The 18,427-nt window shown below is 41.5% G+C and overlaps 1 protein-coding gene across 1 annotated transcript in view; it reads right to left on the reverse strand.

The window, feature by feature from the left end:
• The window catches only part of KIF14 (kinesin family member 14), a 70,471-nt gene that overhangs the window by 22,642 nt on the left and 29,402 nt on the right, over positions 1–18,427 (reverse strand). Inside the window, exons 16-21 of the mRNA XM_017347875.3 lie at positions 18,183–18,343; positions 14,838–14,985; positions 14,237–14,389; positions 13,426–13,552; positions 3,485–3,578; positions 2,015–2,144 (exon numbers count right to left, since the gene is read on the reverse strand). Of these exons, the coding sequence (XP_017203364.1) occupies positions 2,015–2,144; positions 3,485–3,578; positions 13,426–13,552; positions 14,237–14,389; positions 14,838–14,985; positions 18,183–18,343 (813 nt within the window). The remainder of the gene's footprint in view (positions 1–2,014; positions 2,145–3,484; positions 3,579–13,425; positions 13,553–14,236; positions 14,390–14,837; positions 14,986–18,182; positions 18,344–18,427) is intronic.

Consider the following 18,427-nt stretch of genomic DNA (forward strand, 5'->3'; position numbering starts at 1 on the left):
AAGATGGCCCAGGTCCTTGGGCCCCTGCACCCACTTGGGAGACCCAGAGGATTCTCCTGCCTCCTAGCTTCGAATCAGCACAGCTCCGGCTGTTGTAGCCAGGCCAGTTGGGGAGTGAACCAGTGGATGGAAGACTCTCTCTCTCTGCCTCTGCTCTCTCTGTGTAACTCTGACTTTCAAGTAAATAAATAAATCTTAAAAAAAAAAAAAAAACACACAAGCAAGAGCTTACTTATTAATAAAATAGTCTACTAATTCACTGATTTTGTGTTTCTTATGATTTCTTCATTTGCTTTTTTTCTATATTGAGTTAAATATTTAATTTATTTTCATTTTTCCATCAAATAATTCAAGTAATAAGATATAATTTGGCAGTGGTGTCGTAAGTTTTTACATATCTTTTTTTTAAGATTTATTTATTCATCAGAAAGTCAGAACTAAAGAGAGAAAGAGAAGGAGAGGCAGAGAGAGAGAGGTCTTCCATCTGCTGGTTCACTCCCCAATTGGCTTCCACGGCTGGAGCTGTGCTGATCCAAAGCCAGGAGCCAGGAGCTTCCTCCAGGTCTCCCACGTGGTGGCAGGGACCCAAGTACTTCAGCCATCACAGCTGCTTCCCAGGGTGTGTGTTAGCAGGAAGCCTCAGGAGCAGAGCTGAAACCTGAACCCACGGATGTGGGCATCCTAGCTGCTGACAGAACGACCACCCAAAGATTCAAACATTTTTTAAGATCAAAGAAAATGTAGAAGATCGTTCAATATTTCAGTAAGATCTCTGGATTAGTAGATATATTCAAATATATCAAATGAAAAATGCTTGCTTGAAAAAAGGAAGAAAAGATATAAGGAAAAAAATACATGAAAATATAAAGTCATTATCAAAATATATAAGAAATTTATAGCTATTTTAGGCCAGCGCCGTGGCTCACTAAGCTAATCCTCCGCCTTGTGGCGCTGGCACACCGGGTTCTAGTCCCGATCGGGGCACCGGATTCTGTCCCGGTTGCCCCTCTTCCAGGCCAGCTTTCTGCTGTGGCCAGGGAATGCAGTGGAGGATGGCCCAAGTCCTTGGGTCCTGCACCCCATGGGAGACCAGGAGAAGCACCTGGCTCCTGCCTCCGGATCAGCGCGGTGCGCCAGCCGTAGCACGCCGGCCGTGGCGGCCATTGGAGGGTGAACCAACGGCAAAGGAAGACCTTTCTCTCTGTCTCTCTCTCTGTCCACTCTGTCTGTCAAAAACAAAAAACAAAACAAAACAAAGAAATTTATAGCTATTTTAATTCATTACCCATATTTCACGGAAAAAAGTCAAAGGGCATGAATGTAGATTTGACTGATACAGAAAAAAGAGTCAAAAACTGAGATTCACTAATTATTAAAATAAAACTTAAACTTGTAACACTGGTTAATGGTAATATTTCTAGCAAGAATTTGTCAATGAGCATCAAAGTAATTAAAATTCATATTTTTATACCATTCTGGAAAATAGAAGACAAGGAAAAGACATTAAAAATGAATACATAGAGATATTTTTAGCTGTAACTGCTAAAAGCAGCCAACAATCAAAAACATCCAAAGCATGGAAAAATGCAAATGTAAATAAATATTATGTAAAAATTTACATTATTAGACATAAGATAATTTAAAATGGTACAAATTTCTCCATAGCTATCAAATTTCTCCTTAACTTTAAACGTTAAATTTAAAAGTAACACAATTATAACTGAATAATTTAGCTCTACTTTCCCTATAACAATTAAAGCTATATTAAACCAATAAAACTTCATTTGCATGCAATTACATACATAATTTTTAATACTGATCAGTTTTGTTAATTAATCAGTGAACAACTAAATCAGTGAACAACTAAAACTACCCTGTTCATAAATACACCAGCAGGTTAACTAATGAAAAAAATGGATTGCCTTTTATTGTCCAAATTTCCTTTACCAAGAACATATCACTTTTGTAATTTTTACTTTAAAATGCTTGTAGAGATTTTAATAATATTTCAAACCTCATAAAGTTCTTTCATTGCTGCAAGTTTAGACTCAAACTTATCTAGACTCCAGAAAGTTGAGATCCCTAGTTGCAAGTTTTGAACCCGAACAGACGTATGTGAATGACCTTTCTCTGATACATCATGTCTGGAAAAAAAAAAGGAAACCATTTATCGCAAAACATACATACATTTATGCTGGTAGTTCCTGATGTAGAGTAACTCCTGTAACAATTCAGCCCAGCGACCAACTCTTCCACAGTTAAGCATCTTTATTATGGTAATAATTACATGTAGCATATACAAGAGTACTTCAAAACATTCATGGAAAAATGCTATGAAAAAACTATGCATAGATTTGAAAATTTTTGGTACCACAGTAAACTAATCTTTTAATTCCATTTTACTGTGATTTTTCAAAGTTCCATTTTACTATATAAAAATAATTTCTTATATCAAACTTTAAAAAAAAAATCTAAGAGTATATTCCTTTTAAAAATTGGAATTACTGGGGCCAGCACTGTGGTGTAGCAGGTAAAGCCGCTGCCTGCAGCGCCATCATCCCATGTGGGCTCTGGTTCAAGTCCTGGCTGCTCCACTTCCAAACCAGCTCCCTGGTAATAACGCCTGGGAAAGCAGTGGAAGACTGTCCAAGTGCTTGGGTCCCTGCACCCATGTGAGAGACCCAGAAGAAGCTCCTGGCTCCTGCTTTCAGTTCGGCATGGCTCCGGCCTTGCAACCAACTGGAGAGTGAACCAATGGATGAAAGACCTCCCTCTCTCTCTCTCTCTCTCTCTCTCTCTCTCTCTGCCTCTCCTTCTCTCTGTGTAACTCTTTCAAATAAATAAATAAATCTTATTTAAGAAATTGGAATTACTGACACAAATTCAACTAAGAAGAAAATTAGTGGGCAGGTACTGCGGCACAGGTCAAGCAGCCACTTGGGAAGCGTGTTTCCCTTAGTAAGTGCCTGGGAGAGGACAGATGGTGGCCCAAGTACTTGGGTTCCTGCCATCCACAAGGAAGACCTGGAAAGGTCCTGGCTACTGGTTTTGGCATGGTCCAGCCCAGCTATGGTGGGTATTTGGGGACTAAGCCAGCGACCAAAGATCTCTCTCCCTCTCTCTCCCTCCCCCTCCCTTTTACTACCCCTCTCCCTCTTCCTCTCTAGTCACTCTGCCTTTCAAAATAAAAACAAAATCTTTTAAAAACTGAGAAACAGAAGAAAATCAGTGAACAACTAAAACTACCCTGTTCATAAATACACCAGCAGGTTAACTAATGAAACCTCTTTTACTCTTGAGTGAGTTCTCAGTGTGTCACATGACTCTGAAACAGAACTTTCCTAGACAGGCACTAATGAATAGACCTTAGAGAAACTACATCAGAAGGAAAAAAGGAAGGGGGTGGGGGAGGGAGACAGGAAGGAAGGGAGCATATGAAGGCCAACTAGTATTAAATTCCTCTACCATCAGGATAACTACTCACCTGCCAAATACATAACATTTTCTAAATTTGCTGCTGATGGCATTGGCTTCCTGAATCATCATGGAGAGTTTCATGGAGCTCCAATTTGGCTGAACTAGGAGAAAACACACAGAGATTCAAAATACATACGGTCACCATCACTCGAATACGTCTGAGCAGAACTACTGATTTCAAATTAATGACTTTAACTCTGTATCACAGAAGGGTAAGAGTGATACTTGAATAAATTTTTTTCAACCCACAGTAGCAAAATATTCTTCACATAAAATGACATCTCTTACCTGTGGTACAAGGAAGAAAACTGAGGTTGACAAGAGAAGGGATAAGGATGTCATACAAGAAGAAACACCAAAGGCAATGCTTTTCTTTCCAATATCTTTAAAGATTTTTTTCTAATTGCTTTTTTCTTAATTTCTACATTTTTAAATTATATCACAGCCTTATTTATACAGAATTATATCCCTTTTTTAATTTTGCCTGGAAATATTTATTTAGATAAATGAATAGATATATTTAGAGGACAAAAATAAAAAAAATAATTTAGTCTATAATTCCATTTTCCTAATTGAGATTTTATAAGGGGCTGGTATTGTGGCACAAAGAGTTAAGTCACAGCTTACAATGTTGGCATTCCCTACTAGGGCACCAGTTCAAGTCCTAGCCACTCAGCTTCCAATCCAATTCCCAGCTAATGTGCCTGGGAAAGCAGCAGAAGATGGCCTGACTGCTTGGGCCTCCGTCACCCATGTGGGAGGGAAACTAGGATGGAGTTTCAGGTTCCCGGCTTTAGCCTGAACCAGCCTGGGCTGTTGTAGCCATTTGGAGACCAAGTCAGCAGATGGAAGATCTCTCTCCATCTCTTTCTCCCTCTATGATTCTGCCTTTCAAATAAACAAATCTTTTTTAAAAAAATAATTTGTCATAAATATTCTCTATATTATTCAAACTTATAATTAGTATTCTATTAAAATATTTCTCCTAAGGTAAGCATTTTGCCTAAACTTAAGATGCTGCCGAGGATGCCTGGGTCTCATAACAGAGTGCTTGGGTTTAAGTCCTGGCTCTGACCCCAGTTCCTGCTTCCTGCTAATGCATACTCTATGAGGTACCAGATTAATGGCTCAAGTAATCGGGTCCCTGATGAGAAACCCAGACTCGGTTTCCAGCTCCTGGCTTCTGCCTGGCTCGGCCTCAGCTGTTGTGGACATTTAGGGAGTGAAAATATCTTTCAAAAAAAAAAAAAAAAAAAAAAACCTGGGGCTGGCACTGTGGCACAGCAGGTAAAGCCACTGCCTGCAGTGCTAGCATCCCACATGGGCGCTGGTTTGAGTCCCGGCTGCTCCTCTTCCAATCCAGCTCTCTGCTATGGCCTGGGAAAGCAGTGGAAGATGACTCAAGTCCTTGAGCCCCTGCCCCACGTGAGAGACCCAGAAGAAGCTCCTGGCTCCTGGCTTCGGATTGGCGCAGCTCCAGCCATGGCGGCCAACTGGGGAGTGAACCAGCGAATGAAAGATCTCTCTCTCTCTCTCTCTGCCTCTTCTCTCTCTGTGCAACTCTGACTTTCAAATAAATAAATAAACTCCTAAAAAAAGAGAAATTATTATTAGTATTTTAGGTATGATATTAAATCATAGCTATGTTTAAAAGACTGACAAGGGACCAACATCATGTTGCAGCAGATTAAGCCACTGCCTGCAATGCCAGCAACCCATTAAAAAGTGCTGGTTCTAGTCTGACTGCTGCACTTCTGATCCAGGTCCCTGCTAATGTGCCTGGGAAAGCAGCAGATGATAGCCCACATACTTATACATTGCCACTCATGGGGAAGACCCAGATGGAGTTCCAGGCTCCTGGCTTCAGCATGACCCACCTCCAGCCATTACAGCCATCTGGGAGTGAACCAGTGGATGGAAGATCTCTCGATCTCTCTTTCTCTCTCTCTGTCACTCTGCCCTTTAAATAAATAAATGTTTATTTTTCTAAAAAAAAAAAAGGGAGTGACTGAAGCTCAATTTGAAACAGCTAAGATGCAGAATCACCCCAAATGCCTGTCAACTGAAGACTGGATAAAGAAATTATGAGATATGCACACCATGGAATACTACACAGTGGTTAAAAATAATGAAATCCTGTCATTTGCAACAAAATGGATGAAACTGGACATCATACTTAAAGAAATAAGCCAGTCCCAAAGGGCCAAATACCATATATCCTCCCTGATCTGTGATAACTAACAGAGTACCTAAAAGGTAATCTATAGAAGTGAAAATAGCACTTCAAGATGCAATGATGGGGCCAGCACTGTGGTGTAGTGGGTAAGGCCTCCGCCTGCGGTGCCAGCATCCCATGTGGGCACCAGTTCAAGTCCTGGCTGCTCCACTTCTGATCCAGCTCTCTGCTGTGGCCTGGGAAAGCAGTGGAGGATGGCTCAAGTCCTTGGGCCCCTGCACCCACATGGGAGACCCAGAAAAAACTCCTGGCTTTGGATAGGCACAGCTCTGGCTGTTGCAGCTGGTTGAGGAGTGAATCAGCGGATGGAAGACCTCTCTCTCTCTCTCTCTCTCTCTCTCTCTCTGGCTCTCCTCTCTGTAACTCTGACTTTCAAATAAATAAATAAAAATTTTTTAAAGATTTATTTATTTGAAAGAGTTACAGAGAGAGGCAGAGACAGAGAGAAAGGTCTTCCATCCACAGGTTCACACCCCAGATGGCCACAATGGCCAGAGCTGCGCTGATCCAAAGCCAGGAGCCAGGAGCTTCTTCCAGGTCTCTCACATGGGCTCAGGGGCCCAAGGACTTGGACCATCTTGTACTGCTTTCCCAGGCCACAGCAGAGAGCTGGATTGGAAGTGGAGCTGCCAGGACTAGAAATGGTGCCTGTATGGAATGCCGGCACTTCAGGCCAGGGCGTTAACCTGATGTGCCACAGCCCCTGTCCCAAATAAAATAAATCTTAAAAAAAAAAAAAAAAGATGCAATGACTTTGAACAGCCCTTGTTTTGACTATTGATGATCAGATTTTTTTCATACAACTTGTGGAACTCTTTGTACAGAGTTAACTGCATTTGTATAAAATTAATTCAAAACAGATCTTACTAAAAAATAAGAATGGGAATAGGAGAGGGAGGAGGAAAAGGGGTGGCAGTATGGGTGGGAGAGCAGGTACGGTGGGAAGAATCACTAAATTCTTAAAGTTGCACTTACAAAAAATATAAATAAATTGTTATACACTAAAAAACAAAGAGTGACAATAGGAGAGAAGGAAAGGAAAAGAATCCTTACTGATTTGGAGATATACAGTGAAGTTGTACATCTCAATGATGTATCTGGGATTTGCTTCAAAATATGAAAGCAGGGGGATTAAGTACACCTGCAACAAGATTGAACATATGTTCACAAGTACATGTGGTTTATTGTTGTAGTCTTTTTATAGTTTGAAAATTTTCCATAGTGAAAAAAGTCTACATTAAAACCATGTTGTTTTCCACATTAAAACCATGTTGTTTTCTACATAGAAATGTACAAAAAAATATAGCATACAATCAAAACCCTCTCAGGACCTAATGGTTTTACTGGAGAATTCTATAAAACATTTAAAGAATTCACACTAATCCTTTCAAACTCTTCAAAAAAACTAAAAAGAAAACACTTCCAACGCAGTCTATGAGACTAGCATTACTCTGATACTACCGCCAGACAAAGACATCACAAGACAAGCCAATGTCCCCAATGAACGACAAAGGGGCTTCAAAAAGTTTGTGGGAAAATGAAATCAAAATTTATTATTTTGGGGGCCGGCACTTTGGTGCAGCAGGTTAAGTCGCCACCTGCAGTGCCGGCATCCCATATTGGTGCCTCCACTTGGAATCCAGCTCTCTGCTATGGCCTGGGAAAGTAGTGGAAGATGGTCCAAGTCCTTGGGTCCCTGCACCACGTGGGAGACCCAGAAAAGGATCCTGGCTCTTGGCTTCCGGTAGGCACAGCTCTGGCCATTGCAGTGAGTTGGGGAGTAAATCAGTGGATGGAAGACTTCTCTCTCTCTCTCTGCCTCTCCTTCTCTCTCTGTGTAACGCTTTCAAATAAATAAGTCAATCTTTTTGGTGCAAAAAATTAAATTCATATATTTTTATCATATGTATTTTTCATGAACTTTTTGAAGACTCCTCATAGATTTAAGAAACCTCAACAAAGTACCAACAAACCAGATTCAATAGTATATAAAAAAGGATTATATATCTTGATTAAGTGAGATTTGTCTCTAGGATGCAAGAATGGTTCAACAAACACAAATCAAGGTGATACACTTCATTGAAAAAACAAGATTATATGATCATTTTAACAGGTGCAGAATATAAAAACAACATTCTTTCATGATAGACTCTCAACACATTGTCTATGAGGAACATACCTCAACATAATAAAGGCCACTCTGCACTACCATTCAACACAGTACCGCAAGTCTTAGCCACAATAACTGGGAAAGACAAAGAAGCACTCATTCAAACTGGGAAGGAAGAAGTAAAATGGATTACAGATGAGAAAATCCTAAAATCTCCATAAGAAAACTGCTAGAATATAAAATTCCTAGGAGACCACAAAAGACCTACAATGGCTAAAGCAATCTTGAGCTAAAATAACAAAATTAGAGGAATCACACTGTTTGATTTGCTACAAAGGGAGTGGCATTTAGCCTAGCAGCTAAAATTCCTGTTTCTCACACCAGAGCGCCTGGGTTCAATGCCTGACTCTGGCTCCTGACTCTAGTTTCCTGACAATGCAGACCCTAGGAGACAGCAAAGGTTGGTTTTCTGCTACCCATATGAGAGACCTGGATTGCATTCAAAGTTCCTGGCTCTGACCCCAGCCACTGTGGGCTTTTAGGGGGTGAACCAGTGGATGGGAGCTCTCTATCTCTGTCAGTCCATCTTTCTGTTAGTCTGTCTCCTTGCCTCTCCAATAAAATAAATAAATAAATATACTACAAAGCTAAAACAAGGTATAGGCATAAAAACACAGACTAATGAGACAGAACAGAGAGCCCAGAAATAAATTCATATATTTATGGTAACCTGATCTTCAATAAATGGTACTGGGAAAACTGCATAACCACATGCAGAATAAAATCTGACCCTCATCTGACATATATATGCAAAAACCAACTCAAAATGGATTAAATATTTAAACATAAGGTCTGAAATTATAAACTACTAGAAGAAAACAGAAGGAAAAAGCTTCTTGAAATTGCTCTGAGCAATGACTATTTTAGATACAACAAACAGCAAAAAGAGATATATGAGATTTCATTGAACTAAAAAGCTTTGGTTCAGCAAATGAAACAATCAACAGAACAAAGAGACAACCTTCAGGATCAAAGAAAACATTTGCAAATCATATCTGATAAGGGATTAATATCCAGAATATATAAGGAATTCAGACAATTCAGCTACAGGAAAATGAGGAATCTGATCTTTAAAATGAGCAGAGGATCTGAATAGTCATTTCTCAAAAGAAAACACAAACAGAAGCTGGCACTGTGGCATAACAGGTTAAGCCGCCACTGTGGTGCGATGACTTAACACCTGCAACGCTGACATCTCAGATGGGCACCGGTTCAAGTCCTGGCTGCTCCACTTCCGATCCAGCTCCCTGCTAAGGCACCTGGGAAAGCAACAGAGGATGGGCCCAGGTACTTGGGCCCCTGCACCCACATGGGAGGCTCCTGGCTCCTGGCTGCTGGCTTCCAGCTGGCCCAGCCCTGGCTGTTACAGCCATTTGGGAAGTGAACCAGGGAATGAAAGATCTCTCTATCTCTCCCTCTCTCTCTCTCTGTAACTCTGCCTTTCAAATAAATCTTTAAAAAAAAAGAGAGAGGCACAAATGGCTAATAATAAAAAGGTGTTCAATAGCACTATTAGTCAGGAAATACAAATATAACCACAAGATATCACCTTACCTGTTGAACTATTATCAGAAAGACAAAAAGATAACAAGCGTTGATGAGGTTGTTAGGGAAAGGTAATCCTGGTACACTGCTGGTGGGAATGTAAACTGGTATAGCCATTATGAAAACCAGTATGGAGATTTCACAAAAAATTAAAAACAGAACTACTCTATGACCTAGCAATCCCTCTTCTGGGAATATAATAAAAGCAAATGAAATCAGCACTTTGTAGATATATCCACACTCCTACACTCACTGCAGCACTGCTCACAACAGCCAAGACACAGAAACAAGTGTCTATAGCCAAGGCTATTTAAATAGCCAAGTCTATGCTGACAGATATAAAGAAAAGTGATATATTTAGACAGTGGACTATTATCCAGCCAGAAAAGACAAACAAATTCTGCCATTTCCAAGCATACTAATGAACCTAAAATATATTATGCTAAGTGAAATAAGCCAGACAAAAAACACCGAATGTTCCATAAACTCATTTGTGTGTGGAATCCAAAACAGCCAACCTCACAGAAGCAGAAAGAACAGTGGTGACCGGATACTGCCAAGTGGGGGAACTGGGACGCGGGTCAAGGGAGCAAAGTTTCAGCCATGCACACTGAGTAAGCTCTGTACATCTAATGTACAGCATGGGTTACGACTCTTAATGCTGTACTATATACTTGAGCTCTTCCAAGAGAGTGGAACTTCTTACAACACACACAAGATTAAAATGCTAACTACAAGAGATGATAGATGTGTTAATTAACTTAACTGTGGTAATCAGTTCACATGTATATAAAGACCTCACACTGGGGCCAGCACTGTGGTGCAGTGGGTTAAGCTGCCACCTGTGACACCGTCATCCACATGAACACCAGTTCAAGTCCTGGCTGCTCTGCTTCCACTCCCGCTCCTTGCTAATGCTCCTGGAAAGCAGCAGAAGATGGCTCAAGTGCTTGAGCCCCTGCTCACATGTGGGAGACCCAGATGGAGTTCCAGGCTTCAGCCTGGCCCAGCCCAGGCTACTGCAGCCATTTGGGGAGTAAACCAGCACGTGGACGATCTATTTCTCTGTCTCTCCCTCTGTACTCTGTCTTTCAAATAAATAAATGAATCTTTTTAAAAACTTTTAAAAAGAAAGAAGGAAATAATATGATAGAAAGATCTCCACTTAAAAATCTGGAGATTCCTCAGAAACCTGAAGATAACCCTACCGTTCGACCCAGCCATCCCACTCCTTGGAATTTACCCAAAGGAATTTAAATTGGCAAACAAAAAAGAGGTCTACACCCTAATGTTTATTGCAGCTCAATTCACAATAGCTAAGACCTGGAACCAACCTAAATGCCCATCAACGATAGACTGGATAAAGAAATTATGGGACATGTACTCTTTAGAATACTATACCGCAGTAAGAAACAACGAAATCCAGTCATTTGCAACAAAATGGAGGACTCTGGAACACATCATGCTGAGTGAAATAAGCCAGTCCCAAAGGGACAAATACCATATGTTCTCCCTGATCGGTGACGACTGACTGAACACCAAGAGGGAAACCTGTTGGAGTGAGGTGGACACTATGGGAAATGGTGGCTTGATCAGCATAGCCCTGACTGTTAATGAACAACTTAATACATTATCCCTCTTAGTAGTTTTTTTTATCAGTTCTACTTAATATGACTGGTTTAGATCTGTAATTGATGCACAGTTATTCTTAAGTGTTGAAAATTAACTGAAATGTGATCCCTGTTGAACATGGTGGTGGGAATGGGAGAGGGAAGAGATGTATAATTTGGGACATGCTCAGGCTGACTTGCCCCAAGTGGTGGAGTTGGAAGCATACCAGGGGATTCCAATTCAATCCCATCGAGGTGGCATGTACCAATGCCATCTCACTGTTCCAGGTGATCAGTTTCAGTTCACAGTTGGTCATGGTGGAGGGACTGGAAGTCAAAGGGAGCACATAGACAAGTCTAGTACCTGCTAACGCTAACCGATGGAGTAAATAAAGGGGAGAGTGATCCAACATGGGAAGTGAGATACTCAGCAGACTCATAGAATGGCAGATGTCCTAAATAGCACTCTGGCCTCAGAATCAGCCCTAAAGGCATTCGGAGCTGGCTGAAAAGCTCATGAGAGTATTTCAGGAATGGAAAGCCAAGACACTCTGGCAAAAGATCTCTGCAAGTGAGATCCCAGTGGAAAGAACAGGTCATCAAAGAAGGAGGTACCTTTCTCTGAAGGGAGGAGAGAACCTCCACTTTGACTATGACCTTGTCTAAACAAGATAAGAGTCGGAGAACTCAGAGGGCTTCCATAGCCTTGGAAACTCATGACTGGAGCATAGGGAGATTACTGATGCCATAGACAGGAGTGTCAATTGGTAAAGTCAACAACAGGAGTCACTGTGCACTTACTCCTCATGTAGGATCTCTATCCTTAATGTGCTGTACATTGAGATTTAATGCTATAACGAGTACTCAAACAATATATTTCACTTTGTGTTTCTATGGGGGTGCAAACTGTTGAAATCCTTACTTAATGCATACTAAACTGATCTTCTGTAAAAAAAAAAAAAAAAGAAATTATCAATTCCCAAGTTGACTCTCACTGGGATTAAACATGACAATAGGTCTGCTCTGATTTCATCATCATTTAAAAAAAATCATCTATTATTTTTCACTTTATGTTTCTGTGTGGGAGCAAACTGTTGAAATCCATACTTGATGTATACTAAGCTGATCTTCTGTATATTAAGATAATCAAAAATAAATCTTGATGTGAATGGAAGGGGAGAGGGAGTGGGAAAGGGGAGGGTTGTGGGTGGGAGGGACGGTATGGGGGGGAAGCCATTGTAATCCATAAGTCGTACTTTGGAAATTTATATGCATTAAATAAAAGTTTAAAAAAAAAATCATGTTATATATTTTAAATAAATATAATTTTTGTCAACTATAATTCAATAAAGCTACAAAAAATCTCTTTAAAAAATGGTCAAATGAGGGGCCAGTGCAGTGGCACAGTGGGTAAAGCCACTGCCTGTAGTGCCAGCATCCTATATGGGTACTTTTTCAAGTCCCAGCTGTTCCACTTCCAATCCAGCTCTCTGCTATGGCCTAGAAAAGCAGTAGAAGATGACCCAAGCCCTTGGGCCCCTGCACCTGTGTGGGAGACCCAGAAGAAGCTCCTGGCTCCTGGCTTCAGATCAGCACAGCTCCAGCCATTGCGGCCATCTGGGGAGTGAACCAGCGGATGGAAGACCTCTCTCTCTCTTTCGCTTTCTCTTTCTCTCTCTCTCTCTCTCTCTCTCTCTCACTCTGTCTCTGCCTCTCCGTAACTCTGCCTTCAAATAAATGAATAAATCTTTAATGAAAAAGAAAAGTACCCAATGATTAAACAGCATAACTAGATTTAAAAAAAAAAGGATTAAGGACTAGAATAAGATATATTTAAAAAAAGCATGTTACACATGAACTAAAGCTAGGAATTTTGCTTACTACTCCCTATTGTCTTGGTTCAAACTTCTATAACAAGTTGCTGTAGACAGGTGGTTTATGGACAACAGAAATTCAGTTCTCACATTCTGGAGCTGGAAGTCTGTGATAGGCTGCCAGTGCCATCAGGTTCTGGTAGGGTTCCCCTCTGGGGTGCAACTGGCCACCTTCTTGCTGTGTACTCACGGTGGAAGGGGTGAGGGAACTCTGCAATTCCTTTCCTAAGGGCACTAATTCCATTTCTGAAGACTCTGCCCTCATGACCTAATCACCTGCCAATTAAAAGGCCCTACCTTCTAATACTGTCCCGCTGGCGATTAGAATTTCAACACAGGAATTCTGAGATGAGAGAAACACTCAGTCTGCAGCACTGATATAACTCAGTATTCTCAAAACTGAATGTTCTAAAAATGATCACTCATACATTTAGTTAAATCTAGTCAAATCAGCAACATCTGGAACTATCTATAACACATTAGATACAATGACGAACTTTAACATTTACTTACTTGTAAATGTTTTGTCCCTATTACTCCGATTCTGCTGAAGAATTTGCACTTCTTTAGCAATTTTTTGCTTTTCAGCCTCTAAAGCTTCCAGGATCCTGGTGTGGCGGATGCTGTGGTCTTCTAAAGCCTAATTGACATTCAGCACACAGACCCACAACGAAAGCCCACAGAGAGAGAATTATAAAGCCAGACTGACATGACTGTTAACTTGGCTAACTGTTGCAACCATTTTACGATGTATATGTATCCCACATCATCATGTTGTATATCTTAAACATACATACTATGTTTAAAACAGATTGCTAATGGCGATGCACTATAAGTAAACCTAATTATACAGTACTCATTTCATGATTAACATGTTTTATTACACATACAATGATTCTTCCGCAAAGCAAAATCATTAGAAGTACCCCACTGGGAGTTCTCCCAGAAAGCAGCTGCCGGAAGCTCTTACCACGAGCAGACAACGCTTTGCCCTGACATCAGGCTGCGCCCAACCTGAGAGCTGTGCCTTTCTGCCTGCTACATAGACTGTGCCTGGGCCGTTTCACCTAATCACCTCATGGGCATGACTGATGACCTGGTAGCTGTGGGTGCATAAAAAGAAAACAAATGCAACTGGCTGGAAATAAGAGTTCTCTCTCTTCCAGAACACCTGGGTGATGAGGCGTGAGTGCCAGCTCACGGGTAAGAAGAGGTGTTCTTGCCGAGGGACCTGCACTTGGCTCTCCTGTGAAATTCTCTTTAAAGAAAGGGAAAGAGCCCAGCTTTTCCTCCGAGCACAGCGAGTGGCCGGGGACACAATCACCTGCTTTGCAGCCAGAGCCTCCATCTCCAGGCGCCGGGATCGGACGTGTACTTCCTGCTCCAGACGCTGCTTTGTCCTTTCTAGCTCCGCAATCCTGTCGGTAGCCTGCTGGGTGTGCAACTCCTGCAGTTTCTTCCTCTGAGACTCTTCCTTCTTTAAGGGACAATAATAGAAAATAACAAGCAAAAACACAAAGCACTTTTCAAAAATAATATTAAAAATACCAAATTCTCCTTTTAAAAAATCAATGCACAAGACATGATTAACAGAAAAGGGGCCCTGCAGCTTCTCCACTCCATCCGGTTAACTGCCCTGACTAAACAGCACCAGCCCAGCTTTTAAATGGGGAACGCAAGCATGCCAGGGACCGCAAGAGCCACGACTCCAGCAGTGGAAGAAGCAGCCTCTCTTTGTCCCCTTCCAGTGACTGGGTCCACGGCCAACTCGCTTCCTGACGCAAGACGAAGGCGGGCCAGCACTCGCCGCGGCTCTTCCTTCCCGGGACCCTTATGAGACATGGTCAGGTCTATGGTCAGCACATCCCTTGAGCTGCGCTGTCAGAAGGAAGAAATCAAAACCCAAAGCTCAGCTCTGTCTTTACCAGTTCTGCTTCCAGTGCTCGTATCTTGCTCTCATACGCAGCTTTTTGAGAAGAAAGCTCCTGCTGAGCCATTTCTTTTGCAATCTGGATTCCCTGCATCATCTCTTCCTTTGCTTTCAACTGGGCCTCTTTTATTTCAGCTTCAAGTCTACAAAACAGCAAGATATTTACAGGGCACATTATTAAGAATTCTTTATATTCTATAACAGTTCTCAAACATATTAAAATGTTTTCCAGGGGCTGGCGCTGTGGCACGGCAGGTTAACTCCCTGGCCTGAAGCGCCAGCATCCCATGTGGGTGCTGGTTTGAGACCCGGCTGCTCCTCTTCCAATCCAGCTTTCTGCTACGGCCTGGGAAAGCAGTAGAAGATGCCCCAAGTCCTTGGGCCCTGCACCCACATGGGAGACTCCGAGGAAGCTCCTGGCTCCTGGCTTCGGAGTGGCCCAGCTCCAGACGTTGCGGCCAATTGGGGAGTGAACCATTAGATAGAGGACCTCTTTCTCTCTCTCTCTCTGCCTCTCCTCTCTCTGTGTAATTCTTCCAAATAAAAAATAAATCTTTAAGAATAAAATAAAATATTTTCCATTGAACAAACATTTAAATCTTAAAACTTGGGGCCAGCGTGTGGCATAGCAGGTAAAGCCACCACCAGCAGTGCTGGCATCCCATATGGGCATTGGTTCAAGTCCTGGCTGTTCCACTTCCAGTCCAGCTCCCTGATAATGTGCCTGGGAAAGCAGCAGAAGATGGCTCAGGTACTTGGACCCCTGAACTCACATAGGAAACCCAGAAGAAGCTCCAAGCTCCTGACTTCAGATCAGTCCAGTCCCAACCGTTGCGGCCATTTGGGGAGTGAACCAACAGATGGAAGATTTCTCTTTCTCTGTCTCTCCCCCCTCCCCATAACTGTTCCTTTCAAATAAATAAATGAATCTTTAAAAAAATTTAAAAAATCTTAAAACTTAATTTCTGACCTTCTCTCAGCAGTGTTCTCAAAATTTCCAAGTCTGTTTATGTCTAACTTAGTTATTATTGAGGATGTCTGGCATTTAAGTGAATATATTTTTCAAATGTATAAGGAATTATATAAAAATGTTACAGTAAACATTACAATAAATACTACAGTTAATATTGTAGCAAACACCAAAAAGAGTATTTTAAACTAACAATAGTTAGAACAAAAATTATATTTCACATATCAACTTTTTCTTAGAAGATTTATTTATTTATTCATTTGAAAGGCAGAGTTACAGAAAAAGAGGGAGAGACAGAGATCTTTCATCCACTGGTTCACTCCCCAAATAGCCATAATGGCCAGAGCTGGGCCAGGCCAAAGCCAGAAGCTTAGAGCTCCATCTAGGTCTCCCACACGGGTGGCAGGGTCCCGGTACTTGGGCCATCTTGTGCCTACCTTCCCAGTTACACTAGCAGAGAACTGGATCAGAAGTGGAGCAGCCGGGATGCAAAATGGCACCCACACGGATGCCAGCGTCACAGGCAGCAGCTGAACATGCTGTGCCACCACACCAGCCCATCAATAACTTTTAATTCATGCTTTGGTCACAGATTAGCAAAATGCTGAAATGGCCCTAAAAATACATGATACAAGAGCGGATAAAGCAGAGATTATACCATTTATTTATACTATATTTAACTTTTAAATATATAAACTATATATTTATCTTTGTATACTTGATATTCTGATAAGGCAAAACATTAATGTTGTCTTCCCTCAACATATAGGAGAAAAATCATAGAAAACTAAAATAAGTTTTTTTTGTCTCAATAAAATCAATGCTTTAGCAACTATACTGTATAGAAATGGCCACTCCCAATTTGACTGTAAAAAGAACAAGAAGGTCAAAAGCAAGAGGGCTAGAGGTTACCAGAGCTAGGGAGAAATGAGAATAGGGAATTACTGTTTAATTAATAGAGTTCCAGGTTGGGATGACAGAAAACTTCTGGAGACAGACAGTGAGGATGGCTGACCAATCATATGAAAGTACTTAACATCATTAAACTGCACACTTAAAAATGGTTAAAATGGCAAATTAGGCAGGTGTTGTGGCACAGCAGACTAAGCTGCCAGTTTCGATGGCCACATCCTGTATCAGGGTGCTGGTTCATGTCTCAGCTCCGCTGCTTCCAATCAAGCTTCCTGCTAATGAGCTTGGGAAGACGGCAGATGGTGCCTACTTGAGTTCTTCCCACCTGCATAGGAGATCAGGATGGAGTTCCTGGCTCCTGGCTTCAACCTGGCCTAGTTCTCGCTGTTGTGGGCATTTGGGGAATGAACCAGCAGATAGAAGATCTCAATTCTTTCTTTCTCTCTCTTCCCCCCGCCCCTTTATAGTGTGTGCTTATGTGTCACTCTACTTTTCAAATAAAATGAATAAATTTTTTTTAAAGATTTATTTGAAAGTCAGAGTTACACAGAGAGAGAAGGAGAGGCAGAGAGGTCTTCCATCTGCTGGTTCACTCCCCAGATGGCCGCAATGGCCAGGTTATGCTATGGCTACTGTACTATAATAAAAAAAATTTGAAGAGGACAAGAAGTTTGAGTCTTTTAAACGTCCAGCCCACACCAGTCACTCCGGATTTGTCTTCTCTTGTCCTCAATGGTCACCAGGCTTTGTGGGTCTCATTTCCTTTCTATTTATCTGCTCCCAGCCAAGCAGCCTTCCCTCACCTCACCAGGCTCTTAACTACACCTGCAGCCTGCAATCTTGCCTTGCCTCTAACTCATCCTCCCACTTGGGTCACGGTGATCTAAAAATGTGACTCTAAGTGTCTTATGTCTACTTAAAATTCCTAATGATTCTCTGATCCTTTTAGGTAAATTCCAAATTCAGTAGCATTTTATTTATGGATACTCTCTACCTTTCAGCTGCTCAAGGACACTGCTCAAGCTAGAAATCCTATAGAATTGCATGAGCTAAAATTGGGGCAAAAGAAGAAAATAGGACCAAACATATAATCCCCTGTGCCCTCCTGGCTAACTTCTCTTGGGACTCCACTCAGGGGATGTCTTCTTGTCCCCAACAAACCTTCACTGTCTACAGACACAGCCAGGTTCACCCCATCAGCTTCATCACATGCTGTGGAGCACTTTGTCATAACTGTTTATCTGTCAGCACCAGGAGACAACAAAGGTCTCCAATTAGAAGCTAAGTTTCAATCACTTTTTGCATTGTCAGCATTTGGTATACGTGCTCAATAAATGTCTGCTGAAGGAATGAATGAATGCACCAAGAGAAAAACACATCCTTAGAAATCAGCACCCGGAGTTAATCACAGGCGGCCATCACACGCACTTTCTATTTCACATCAGCAATAATACTTACTGTGATCGCTGTGCCATGAGCAACTCATTTTTCGCAAATTCAAAGTCTTTTGGACCCTCACTTGTTAGAGTATCTCTGCCAGGTGGTCTTTTCTCTTTCTGGACCTCTACTGGATGATTAAATCTAAAATAATGATCTCCACCAAGAATTACCCGATCACCCTGAGGCACACAAAAAATTTACTACAGTCAGATGAGTCTGAACCAAAAAATTATCAGGGAAAAAAATCATTATTCTCAACAATT

The sequence above is a fragment of the Oryctolagus cuniculus genome, chromosome 13, assembly GCF_964237555.1.
Source record: "Oryctolagus cuniculus chromosome 13, mOryCun1.1, whole genome shotgun sequence".
Lineage (NCBI taxonomy): Eukaryota > Metazoa > Chordata > Mammalia > Lagomorpha > Leporidae > Oryctolagus > Oryctolagus cuniculus.